Source organism: Tasmannia lanceolata, unplaced genomic scaffold (genome assembly GCF_043159265.1).
Source record: "Tasmannia lanceolata isolate RefF3 unplaced genomic scaffold, GAP_Taslan_0.1 ptg000003l, whole genome shotgun sequence".
NCBI classification, from domain to species: domain Eukaryota; kingdom Viridiplantae; phylum Streptophyta; class Magnoliopsida; order Canellales; family Winteraceae; genus Tasmannia; species Tasmannia lanceolata.
Window position 1 is genome coordinate 5449256 of NW_027518680.1, and position 12811 is coordinate 5462066.

Genomic DNA, 12811 nt, shown 5'->3' on the forward strand with positions numbered 1-12811 from the left:
CTGGTTCTACACCCTAACTCATTTGTCATTTTCCGTATATAGGGGTCGACTGACCAAGATAAGACAAACAAATGATTTAACTCCACATGCACTCAACCATGTAATCACATAATTAACCTCTCCTTGAAACACTGTCACAAGATAATGCAACTCATAAGAATTGCGAGTCATACTATTCAACGATCAACACATGGCGGACTCATACAGCTAAATGATCAAAACACAGAGCAGGTACAAGATATAAGCACAGAAAATGACCAAGACCAATTAGTCCTGACCCCAACAACACTATGGAATTTTAGAACTAGGAAATTTGATACGAACCTCCAGCTTGGGCTGCCACATCGAACTGAGCTAATTATGGCAGATCAGCAGACATGATGCTGTCATTCACTGGCATTTTAACCTCTCAGTGATGTAGATATCAAGTGTATCTACCTGCTGAAATTGTTACCGGAATTGTTGACGGAAATGCTCGCTGAAAAATGATCAGAATTCACTAAGTCATCGAAATTGCAGAGTCGGTTCAGATCGAATCTTGTGATAGTGATGGAGGTTTAGATTTCTTCCGGAATTGCGGGAAAATGGATTAGGAATGAGAACGACGATGGTAACGAGGAGATGAAGCTTGTGGTGGAATGGGTGGTGTCATCAATGAAAGTTGGGATGATGGGTTTTGATTGTAATGGAAAAGGGTATGATGAAAATGGCAGAAGTAGTGGATGGGGTTAGAGATGGGGTCTAAGGGTGAGATGAAGACGATGGGGTTCGGATATGGTGCAAGGATACCCGGATTTCCGTGAATGTTGCCGAAAAGGGGAGTCGAGAACCTCAGATTTGAAGATGGTGGCTGAGGGTTTGTCAACATGGGTCTGTAGAAGGTTGAAATCAAAGGGGCTGATGATGGGGAATTCAAAATGGGTTTCAAAGGGATTTAAAGTATTGGCTGCCATGGAAGAGAAGGTGGCTGATGAAGAAGCAGGTGATGCCGGTCGGGGTTAATGGAGGATGGTCGGATTCCGGCGAGAATCCGACCGGAGAAGAAGGGGGTGGTTGGGATGAGGAGGTGAAGATGGTGGTAGAGATGGTAGTGGTGAGTTCTGGAAAAATTGGCATGGGCTTGGAGGAATGGGTTTTGTGGTCGGAGGAGAAGGGATGGTGGCTGCTAGGGGTGGTGAGAATAAAAATGGAAGAAGAAAGAATAAGAAGAAGAAGAAATGGAGGTGTTGCTCGGCTGCGGGGAGATGGGGTTCGCCGGAGAAAGGAAGGATGGCCGGCGGCTCCTCCTCCTCCCTCTCTCTGTTTTTCTCTCCACCCCAAAAATGAGACCCCCTTCCTTCCTTTTATGCCCTAATTCGATAATTTAGAAGGAAATGATATTTTTACCCCCCTTTTTCGTTTGGACAGCCCCCCTTTTAGTGAATTATGACAACTCTTCTTTTTTTTAACCCTATAGGAGGGGGTGCCTCGGGTAAAACAAGGGGGGAGGGCTCAGTCAAAATGGGGTGTCTACAGCAGACCACTGATTTCCAAAAGAAGTTCTGCACATTCTGCTCGGTGATCTGGGCTAGAGGTTCTGCCTCTACCCATTTGGTAAAATAATCAATGGCCACCACTACGAAGGTGCGCCTTCCGGAGGCCGGTGGGAAGGGGTCCAAGATATCCATCCCCCAAATCGCGAAGGGTAGCGGGCTGATGATTGGAGCCATAGATACAGCGGGCTGATGAATGGTGGGGGAGAACTTTTGGCATTTCTCACACCTCCTGACCAGGGTCAGTGCATCTTGTCTTAATGTCGGCCAGTACAGGCCTCTCAGCAGAACTTTGATCGCCAGGGCCTTGCCCCCTAGATGCTCTCCGCAGATACCTTCGTGTGTCTCTTGCAGGGCGTACGTGGCGTCGCTGGGCCGGAGACATTTTAAGTAGGGGAGGGTGTAGGATCTTTTGAACAGTTTCTCGCCATCAAGTGAAAAACGGGCTGCTCTTTGGATTACCTTGCGCGCTTCTCTCTTGGCCTCGGTAGTCTCCCACTTCGTAGGTATTCGACGATCTCGTCCATCCAGCAGGGCTCGTGTTCCACCTGCATTATTTCAGCAGCCCTTCTTTCGATACTGGATGCCCGTAAGAACTCCATGCGTATATTTCCGAGATTTGTGTATCCGGATGCGGCCAGCTTAGACAGTATGTCTGCCTTTGTGTTGTCCGTTCTGGGGATTCTAACGACCTCAAAACATTTGAACTTGGAAGATAGTTGTCGGACCAGGGATATGTATTTGATCATATGCTCGTCGCGGGCTTCGTATATCCCTTGGATCTGGCTGGTGACCAGCTGGTAGTCACAGTAGGCTTTCAATCTCTGGGCGCCAATCTGGACTGCAAGATTCATTCCGGCGAGGAGTGCTTCGTACTCGGCCTCATTGTTAGATGCGCGAAATCCGAACCTTAAGGCGTAGTCTACGGGGAAACTGTCCGGCCCGGTTAAAACCAGACCGGCTCCGCAACCAGCCTTGTTTGAAGACCAGTCCACGTGCACTTCCCAGAGTGATTCGGCGATTGAGGGATCATGTTCAGCTGGTGGCATGGGGATGATTCCTGTTCTGGCTCCATCTTCTGCTGGGGCTTGGGTGACTTCAGGTTCGGTGATCGGCTGGGGGATGGAGCATTCGGCTACGAAATCTGCCAATACTTGAGCCTTGATTGCGGGCCTAGGCATGTACCGAATGTCAAATTCACTCAGTTCCACGGCCCATTTAACGAGTCGTCCCGAGGTGTCCGGCTTATGAAGAACTTGCCTAAGCGGCTGGTCAGTTAGGACCTTTATCGTGTGAGCTTGAAAATACGGTCTCAACTTCCTGGCTGCCGTCACCAGCGCGTAAGCCAATTTCTCGACCCGCTGGGACCTGATTTCAGCGTCGTGCAGGACTTTACTAACGTAGTAGACCGGCTTTTGTTGGTTGTGCTCTTCACGAACTAGGACTGCGGCCAGAGCCAGGGGGCTTATAGATAGGTACAAAAGTAGCTCCTCACCGGGCTCCGGTTTTGTCAATAGCGGTGGAGAGGACAGATATTGTTTTAACTCCTCGAAGGCGACCTGGCATTCCTCTTTCCAGGGCGCGGTCTTGACTCCTTTGACTGCGCTGAAGAAGGGGAGACACCTCTCTGCAGATTTTGAGACGAAGCGCCCCAGCGCGGCTATCATCCCTGTCAGTCGCTGCACATCTCTGATGGTTTTCGGCGGAGTGAGCTCCACCACGGCCTTGATTTTTTCCGGATTGGCCTCTATCCCTCTCTGGCTGACCATAAACCCTAGGAACTTTCCTGAGCTGACGCCGAAGGTGCATTTGGTGGGATTGAGCTTCATCTTATGATTTCTCAGGACTTGAAATGTTTCCTTCAGGTCGGAGACATGATCGTGTGCGCTTCGGCTCTTGACCAGCATGTCGTCGACATAGACTTCCATATTGCGGCCGATCTGATTGCGGAAGAGCTTGTTTACGAGCCTCTGATATGTTGCTCCAGCGTTTTTCAGGCCGAATGGCATGACGCGGTAGCAGTAGGTCCCCTGGTCTGTTACAAAGGAGGTCTTCGGGATATTTGACTCATACATTCTGATCTCATTATATCCGGAGAAGGCGTCCATGAAGCTCAATAACTCGTGACCTGCAGTGGCGTCGATGAGTTGATCGATCTTTGGAAGCGGGTAACTGTCCTTGGGACAGGCTTTGTTCAGATCAGTGAAGTCGACGCAGGTTCTCCATTTCCCATTTGCTTTTTTTACCAGGACTACGTTTGCCAACCAGTCCGGGTACTGGATTTCTCGAATGAAGTCAGCCCTCAGGAGCCTCTCTACTTCGTCTCTGATCGCCTGCCGCCTTTCGAGGGCGAAGTGTCTCCTTTTCTGCTTTACCGGTCTGCAGGTTGGGTCAACACCTAGCCGGTGCGTGCTGACCTCCGGGTTAATACCGGGCATGTCCGCGGGAGCCCATGCGAAGACATATGCGTTGTTCTGGAGAAACCGGGTGAGGCTGCGCCGGGTGTCGTCGTTTAGAGAGGAGCCGATCTGAATCACCTTCTCGTCATCATTTTTGCACAGGGGAACGGATATAAGGTCTTCGGCGGGCTGAGTTCCTTGAGCTTCATCCCTCAAGTCCAGTAGCTCGATTGGGAACGACTCCGTTGCATTTTTGCCCTTGAGTGCTATTGCATAGCACTCCCTAGATTGTGGCTGGTCTCCCCTAACTTCTCCGACGCCGCTTGTCGTAATAAATTTCATCTTCTGGTGATAAGCAGACGCGACGGCGCGAATCAGATTCTGCCCAGGCCGTCCTAAAATAGCGTTATAGACCGAAGTGGCCCTCACTACTAGGAAGTTGACCATGGCGAAGGCTTGGCAAGGTGGCTCTCCGACGAGGACAGGAAGCTCGATTTGTCCCTCAACCTTGACTACCTCTCTTGAGAAGCCGAAGAGATCTGAGTTTGCCTGCCTTAAGCGGTCGTCACCTATCATCATCCTTTCGAAGGCGTGATAGTATAAGATGTCGGCTGAGCTACCATTGTCTACCAGGACTTTCCTCAGCTCCCAGTTTGCGACGAGCATTGTTAGGACTAGGGCGTCGTCGTGTGGTAATATCAGGCCGTCGAGGTCTGCATCTGAGAAAGAGATCTCATTCTCCGTCTTCGCCTTCTTGCTGCATACGTGCACGGCATTGACTCGGCGTGCGTAAGCTTTCCGAGCAGCGGATGAGGCGCCTCCCGCTGCCGGACCGCCTATGATTGTGCCAATGACTCCCCTTGGTTGGGAGCGGTGTGCCTCTGGTGGTGGATTGGGCGGCGGAGGAGATTGTCTTCGGGCTGGGGGCGATTGAGACCGCGGAGGGCTTCGGCCCTGGGGATCTTTCTCCTTGGGGTCACTTCTGCGGGTGTCGCTTCGGACATATTTTTTCAAGTAGCCCCTGGTGATCAACTGGTCGATCTCCTCCTTCAGCTGCCAGCAGTCATCTGTATCATGGCCGTGGTCCATGTGGAACCGGCAGTACTTCGACTTGTCTCTCCTGTTTCCCTTGGAGATCATTGGGGTTGGCCACTTTATGAACTCTTCTCCGCTGATGGCAGCAAGTATATGTCTTCGGGAGGTGTTGAGAGGGGTGAAGTTTTCCTCCCTTTTCTGGGGGGACTTGTCTCTTCTGACAACCTTATCATCCCTGCGCTGCTTAGCCGGGTACCTGTCTTGGTTCTTGTCATCGGATGTCCTCCTCCGACTCGAGTCTAGAGCAGCCAGTGTCTCTTCCACTGATATGTATTCCTCTGCCCCGGCCATCAGATCTGCTAGGGAGTGAGGATTCCGGCGGGCCACCGCTCTGCGGAAATCATTTGACTTAGCACCTGCGAGAATCGCGTTCGTAGCGGCCGAGGGTCTAGATTTGGCACTTGGAGTGCCTCCCTGTTGAAGCGGCCGATGAAGGCTTTGAGAGGTTCATTATCCTCCTGCCGCAAGGTCATCAGCGATGCTGTTGTTTTCCTTGGCCTGCGGCTGCTCATGAAGTGGCGGACCAGGTCTTCCCCGAAGTCATCGAAGTTGCTGATGGAGTTTGGTCTGATCCTTGAGTACCAGTCCCTTGCTGCACCTGTTAGGGTCGTTGGAAACGCTCTGTAGAGGAAACCGTCTGACGCACCGTGGAGGAGCATCATTGTCCAGAACGTCTCCAAGTGGTCCACGGGGTCAGTGGTCCCATCATACTGCGGGATAGTTGGCATTTTAAATCCCCTGGGTGCTGGGGCACCCATCACGTCGTCGGTGAACGGCGTTCTGCTTGGGAACGGCCTGGACGCAGGCCGGCTTTGATCCCTAGCCAGTTCTTCAATTATGTGGTCCATTTCTTCTATTCTCCGCAGCATCGGGTCAGCCCTACGGTCTGGCGACCTATTTCTCTCCACAGATTGGCTCGCCGCGGAGCTGGAGTGGCTCTCCGGACTCCTACGACAGGACCAGGATTTTGCCTGCGGTGGTGCGCACTCCTCATGAGCTCGGCGCCTTTGCACAGAGCGAGACCGCGACCTCCGACGTCGGTGCGGCTTCGTCTGTGCATGCCCGGCTGCGCGGTGACGGACTTGTTCGGGGTGACGGTGAGTTCGGTCCTCGCCATGGCGCGACGACTCTCCCTTGTAGATTTCTGGCCTTTCTTGGACAAGTCGTGGAGCTTCTGGAGGAGGTTGGGGAGGCGCTTGGAGTAGCTGCTGGTACTGATCTACAAGGGTTGTCATTTGTTGGAAAAGAGCTTGGACTTGCTCTGGAGTGGGCATGGGGTTCAGGTGTTCCGAACACGGTTGGCTCTGTTCGGCCGTAGCAGAAGCTGCTACTACCAGCGAGGCAACCCGCTCGCTCCGGGTCCTGCGAGGCAGGACGGCTCGGGTAGTCCGCGCGGTTGGCACCCGCGCACTCCTGCGCCCTATCATTTTTAAGAAGTGATTGGAACAGCCTTTAGTTCGGGGTCCCACGGATGGCGCAAATCTGTTAGGCCTAAAATCGGTTAACAGATATGACAGTGACGTAAGAGCCGAGCTGGAGGGCCCGAGGAGCCGAAGTGAAGGGAATGAGTCCGGCGGAACTGTGTTCTGCGCAGAAGCAAACGAGGTCAGAATGACCACCCCGGAGTGTTACTCCGGACAGGCCCTTCGACATTCAAGTCAGTATGAGCAGGAGTGCAGAGCGAGTTTAAGAGTGGTGGGTGAGAAGTTATTACCCTGATTTATGAGCTTTGGAAGCCCTTTTATAGAGGAAATTTGGGGTAGGTGGGGAGTTAATGCTCCAAGGCAGGTGTCGGCCAGCCATAGGTCCGAGCTCACCTACTCTGAGGTAATTACCGAACTACCCTTGCTGACGCAGGATCTGCAGTGGGCCTACCCTGAGACACATGGCGGCAGCTGATAGGCTGGTCTGCGGTGGGCCCTTCCCGAGACACGTGTCGGAAGCCAATAGGCTGCAGCATTTTTACACCCCATCAACTTGAATGTGTTGGGAAAGTTGCCTTGTTTCCCAAATAGTAAGTTTCCTTTGCGGTGGGAAACTAGAATGGGAAAGTAAGTTTCCTTTGTAAGTTGCCTTGTTTCCTAAATAGTAAGTTTCCTTTGTGCCGCAAGAGAGCCATGAGGCTACCTCAAGATGAGAGAGAGAGACAGAGAGAGAGAGAGAGAGAGGGGGGTTTTTTTTTTTTTGGACTCCTTTCTGGGGTTTCTTCTAGGTTCCTTTTGGGTTTTCTCTTGGCTTATTTTCAGGTACGGTCTTGGGTTGAGAAGCAAGGAAAGGGTTGCGGGTTTTGGGTTTTTGTTTAAATCTATTGTAATTCTTGTATATTGTTTTCTCACAGGGGAAAATCATGTTTCTCGCCTGTGAAAGTAGGCTTGGCCGAACCATGTAAAATTTTGTGCATGATGTGATCGGATTTGCCCGGCTGGTTTTCTCAACAGAATGAATAGTTCACTCCAGATTGTGTGTTTTTCTACAAATAGTCAGTTTCAAGAAAATTGAAGAAAAGGTTGAACTATCTGCACTTGTTTGAGACCAAAGTGCTTAGCAATAGCAATGCCCATAAAAAAAAGTGATTAAATAGCAATAGCGCTACTGGAACTGTTCCATTATGCAAATGTCACGTGCCATCCATCCGTTTACAACCTTGTCATATCTCCAACATACCGAAAAGATACATACAACCAATAGAGCCATATACACGTCCACCTGACTTTTCTTAGTGGGTTTCTGCCACGTGTCCCATTACCCTCCGCACAACACACTCACATTACATCAAAAAGAAGACAAATCCTACATGAAAGTGTCTAAATCTCATTGGATATGGAAAATAAAATGTTAAGCATCATTTTCATATGATAATAAATAAAATAAAAGCATAGGTTAAAGTTTGATTAGATTTTATTATCAGCTAATACGTGTACTGATCATATGAATCAAGAGACGTTTCACGGGTGCCCTCTTTCGGCAGCCATCATCCCATCACCTCCATGGAATGAATAAGACCACGAGTGGGCCCACACCCTATGAGGAAAACCCACGTGTCGTACGATCTCTATCCATGCGTCATCTCCACCGACCACGTGGCCCACCAAGCATCAATTACGGGTTCCTACGCGTCACTCGCTTAAAAAAACCCGTGGCCGACAAAAACAAACAAGAGAAAATGCCGAATTATTGAGATGACCCTTTTCACACTCTCTCACTCTCTCCTCATTTTTATTTATCTAATGAGGAAGATCATTGTTTTTGGTCCCACACGGAAACACACATGTGCAATCTTGACCGTTGATCATGTAGAACATCATCAGGTGAGCCCATGTGGCCGTCCGATAAAGTTGTTCACGATCAGATCAATGAATCCGATCGTTCAAACATGGCAAAAGTGGGCCCAGAAACTGCAAGTTAGGAATGATCCTAAGGCCTGGACTCTTTATAGCATTTTTCTTTATTTAAAATGATCAACGGTTGGAAATCATCCACCTGTTCGTGTTGCTTCATTGAATTCCACTCTTGTTTGTGTTATTATGAATTGAAAAAGATGTATGTGGCTCAAATGTGACGAAGTTTCCTAACTAAACAATGATTTTGTTTTCTGTACAATGCGCTTTACAATCCTCATATGAACAATCACCCCCTCTTGGCTCCTTTTGTAGTAGTGGTTGGGTCTAGCTAATACATACCATCAACTTGACATGTTGCAAGATCAAGGTGGCTCCAATGGAGAGGAAGAAAGCAATGACAATGAAATCCGAGACATTCACCAGGTGAACTCCCCGGCGAATCAAGGGAGACGGAGAGAGGCGTGGGAGACTAGTAGCCTTAGATCACCTAACTTATCTTTGTCTAGCGAAATTCCTAGCGAGATTTTCACTACTATGAGTAGAGAATTCAATGCTTTGGTATTGGCAGGATCATCAATTGAAGATGGAAACAATGATGGAAGTAACCTAGCCAGAATCGGCGAGGAGGATCACGAAGAGACGAACCCTTTGGCGATTGTCCCAGATAATGGTCGATTCGACCCCGTTCCTTCGCCTAGACCACTTGTAGGTTCATCGGGGAACAGTATTGTGGAGGAAGTGTCACTCCAAATGGTGAAGAAAGAAGAGACCCAATCTAAGATCTCTGCGTGGCAGACGGCCAAGATTGCCAAGATCAACAACAGGTTCAAGAGAGAAGATGCGATCATCAATGGTTGGGAGGGTGAGCATGTCCAGAAGGCTACTACTTGGATGAAGAAAGTAGAGGTATGCATGTACTATCAATACTTATATTATATAGGCATGTACATTTGATTCTTTTATCTCTAAGAATTCCTAGTTCAATCAGGGCTGTTTGGGTGCAAAGCAAAGTTTTCTAGAGTTCGACTAACTCATTTTTCATGATTTTCCCCCTAAAATAAGTAAATTTCCAGTTTTTTTCCACATCGATGATATATATATATATATATATTTTTTCCCTTTATTCCCTTTTTGGATTGTAGGAATTTTTTGGAAAAGCTTGGAAAGAAAAAAATATTTCTAAAATTTCCTACTCTAAAGACTTGAATCACCCCTATTCAATTTTTCTTTTGAGGGACCTTCAATTTTATGTTGACATCACTCTAAATTAATTATAATAATATAATTTTCTTCTAAATCAAGGAAAGAATGGATTTTCCTAAAAAAATTATGCCAGAAATGTTTTTCTTGCAATCCAAAAATTTTCTGTTAATCACAAAAGATCTCCATCTGTTTGGATTGCAGGAATTTTCTTGAAAAGTTTGGAAAGGAAAAGTATTTCTAAATGTTCCTACTTTCTTAATCATAAAAGATCATTTGAAACAACCCCATTCAATATTTATTTAGAGGGACCTTCAATCTATGGTGATATTCCTCTAAATTAACCATAATCATATCATTTCCCTCTAAAATAAGCAACTGTTTCTTGCAACATATGTAATTTCAACAGAGTAAACAAAAACCAATTAAAGATTTTCCTTTATCTAGAGGAAGCTAGAAGAGAAGAGAGCTAAAGCCATGGAGAAGATGCAGAATGAGGTGGTGAAAGCGCGCAGGAAAGCAGAGGAGAGAAGGGCATCTGCAGAGGCTAAGAGAGGAACAAAGGTGGCTAGGGTTCTTGAAATAGCCAACCTGATGAGAGCTGTGGGTAGACCTCCATCCAAACGCTCCTTCTTCTAGCCATGCTCCCTCCCTTTTGCTGGTTTTGACCCACTTCATTGCACAAGATTCTACACATTATAGTTGTAAATGGTTTTGCTGGTCTTTATTAAAACGGTTGCTGAAAAACATTATATGTTTTTCCATGTGTGGTGTATCATAATGATTGATTAGATATTTGAGACGAGTTGCTTAATTTGTTGAATTTCTGAATATTGAATGGCATGGCTTTTAATATCCATCGTAGTTCAAAAATAGTCGACTCGATGAGTCAACTCAAAACCTTGCCGAGTCAAGTTCATTTATTAATATATTCAATTTAGGCCATGTTTGGCTGCCATGGAAAATTTTCCATGAAATTTTAGGTTATCAAGTGGTGAGAGAGGGGATGAGAGACTAGACAGAGAGCATGAGGGAGGAAAGGGTGATAAGGAAAATAAAATAATTTATTTTTTTCCCGCTTTTGGGATTGGAGCAGCCTTCCAAACGGAGCGCCTAGATGGTATCAACTGTGTATTCCTTATATATGAAATAAACAATGTTGTTGTTATTTTTTATTTTGGGTGTGTATTTGTGGTAGGGGTGGTATATGATATTTTTTATTTGTATTATGGGTTAGAGACAGGTTTAATGTCCTTCTCTTGCATCTTTTATCCTTATCAATTAGATTTATGGTGCCTCCTCAGGTTCTTAGATAAATTCTGTGTTCAAAATAAAAATAAAAAAATAATAATAATAGGGAAATGATATATGCGCTCCTTTTCATCACATGGGACACCCAACTGCAATGTACCTGGCACTCAAATCCGTTGAATCCTTCTGACGTGAAGTATATCAGCCCCTCTACAGTCATTAATACACTGTTGCTGGGTGTCCCAAGTGATGAAAAGCGGGCGCATTTATCATTTCCCTAATAATAATAATAATAATAAGAGGGAGCTCTATAAATACACAATTTTCATGTTTTTTCAGTCATCCAACCGATTCATTCTATAGGACCTCACATAAATAAGGTGTTCCTAACAAACCATCTCCATATCATAATCCTAACCATTCAATTTATAGAAGCCTATTTTCTAGCCATCCATTCTAAACCTCCACAAATCATAATCCTTACCATAACCATAACCCTAATCATAACCTATAAAAATAATGGGTTGGATAACAGCTATGGAGTGGTGGTTTCTGAGCTGGAGCTCAAAAACCTTTTCCTATAACAATAATAATAATAATATGATTATTTTGAAAATAGTCATGATAGTTTTAGAAGTGATCAGCCAACAGGTTCCAAAGAAGCCTTAATATCCTCAATAGAAAAAAGATTAGCTTAAATGATCTTACTTGTAAATATTAACCAATCTCGACGGCATCAAAAGGGGTCTGTATGCCTCAAGATCGTGTTGGGAGTGAACGACTAGAGCAACACCTCATGCAATAGGAGGAATATGGCAATAAGCACCTTAGTGCGAAAGACGGAGAAGGCATTTCACATGAGTTGCAACAAACAGCTCTGCCAAGTATTTCGCCCTGTGAAAAAAGAGCAATGGAACTGTCATGGCTAGAATGCAATTTGTGTTGGGCCCGGTGATTCTTGGCCTAATTCAAGATATGTAAGAAATTTAGGCTAATTTGAGCCTATTTGAAGCCAAATCAGTAATTGCACTGGGCTTGGCCCTTGGTAGTTATTTTAAGCCTGTCTTGGCCCTACCATGGTTTTAAATTTCGAACAGCACTGAAACCAAAATTGGGAATACCGGAAACGGTACTTTGTTTCGGCTGAAATTTCGTTTTTTCCGAAATTTCTAAATTTCAACCTAAGAATCTGTATTTTTTAATTATATAATATTTTCTTGAAATTTCGACTGAAATTAGCGAAATTTCGGCCAAAATTTGGTATTAAATATAATATTATTTTTAATTGGTGTATCAGATTTCGGCTGAAATTTTGGTTTCGGTGACGACTGAAACACATTCCAAAACCGAAATTTGAAACCATGGGCCCAACCAACCTAGGCATGACCCGATCTACGTTGGTTTTGGGTCCAACATACAAGTTAGATAGGATTAGCGGGCCTTGATGCACCAAACTCGGCCTGGCCTGGTCCACTTGCATTCCTAATTAGGGGACAAGATGTTTTCAAGACATGACATATTCCCCGAAGAGCACTGCTTCTAGCAATTCTCATCAGTGATATACGGTTAATTAGGTAATCTACAACTAAGCATGGTTGAATTGAAAGTTCAATGTAATTATTTGACACATGCTAATGTCACTCTCCCTAATTTACCATTTCCCTCTGCCCCTTCTCCATCCATCATTTGGCACATACGTGGTGGCCCACCAAAAGGTCGTCATTATAGCAAACTCACATCCGCTAAATAGACCAATGAACCCATAGAGACTTGTAGCGACCCACCAGGTAAACACGGCCAAACATTACCAAGATGTGTCATGTGGGAGGGGCGAGTGGGAAACAATAATGCAAGGTGAGTAACATTAGCAAATGCCTTATTACTATTACAGTGATACTTTGAGCAGATTCCAATCTTAGTGTTTTCGCATAAAATAAAATTTTATGTAGGTCTCAACATATCTTTACTTTGAATCTAAGATATCATAAAGTGT

At 46.1% G+C, this 12811-nt stretch overlaps 2 protein-coding genes across 3 annotated transcripts; one reads left to right on the forward strand and one right to left on the reverse strand.

Moving 5' to 3' along the window:
- Positions 1-1990: 1990 nt before the first annotated feature.
- Positions 1991-3199, reverse strand: LOC143859434 (uncharacterized). Its single transcript, XM_077370147.1, has one exon. It carries the CDS (start codon positions 3197-3199, stop codon positions 1991-1993), a length of 1209 nt encoding a protein of 402 aa, XP_077226262.1.
- A 5356-nt stretch (positions 3200-8555) lies between these two features.
- On the forward strand, positions 8556-10390 carry LOC143848955 (remorin 4.1-like). 2 transcript variants are annotated; one of them, XM_077358004.1, is made up of 2 exons: positions 8556-9273; positions 9977-10036. In XM_077358004.1, exons 1-2 carry the CDS (start codon positions 8719-8721, stop codon positions 10022-10024), a joined length of 603 nt encoding a protein of 200 aa, XP_077214119.1. In that variant the 5' UTR covers positions 8556-8718; the 3' UTR covers positions 10025-10036. The 2 variants fall into 2 exon arrangements, with proteins under 2 accessions (XP_077214119.1, XP_077214114.1); XM_077357999.1 differs by having other exon boundaries at positions 8562-9273; positions 10015-10390.
- Positions 10391-12811: the final 2421 nt, after the last annotated feature.

Bases quoted from the DNA above. Each gene is read 5' to 3' on its own strand.
- LOC143859434 (XM_077370147.1), bottom strand. From the start codon at position 3,199: ATGATAGCCGCGCTGGGGCGCTTCGTCTCAAAATCTGCAGAGAGGTGT.
- LOC143848955 (XM_077357999.1), top strand. From the start codon at position 8,719: ATGTTGCAAGATCAAGGTGGCTCCAATGGAGAGGAAGAAAGCAATGAC. The intron at 9,274-10,014 runs GTATGCATGTAC...TCCTTTATCTAG, and splicing joins CTTGGATGAAGAAAGTAGAG to AGGAAGCTAGAAGAGAAGAG.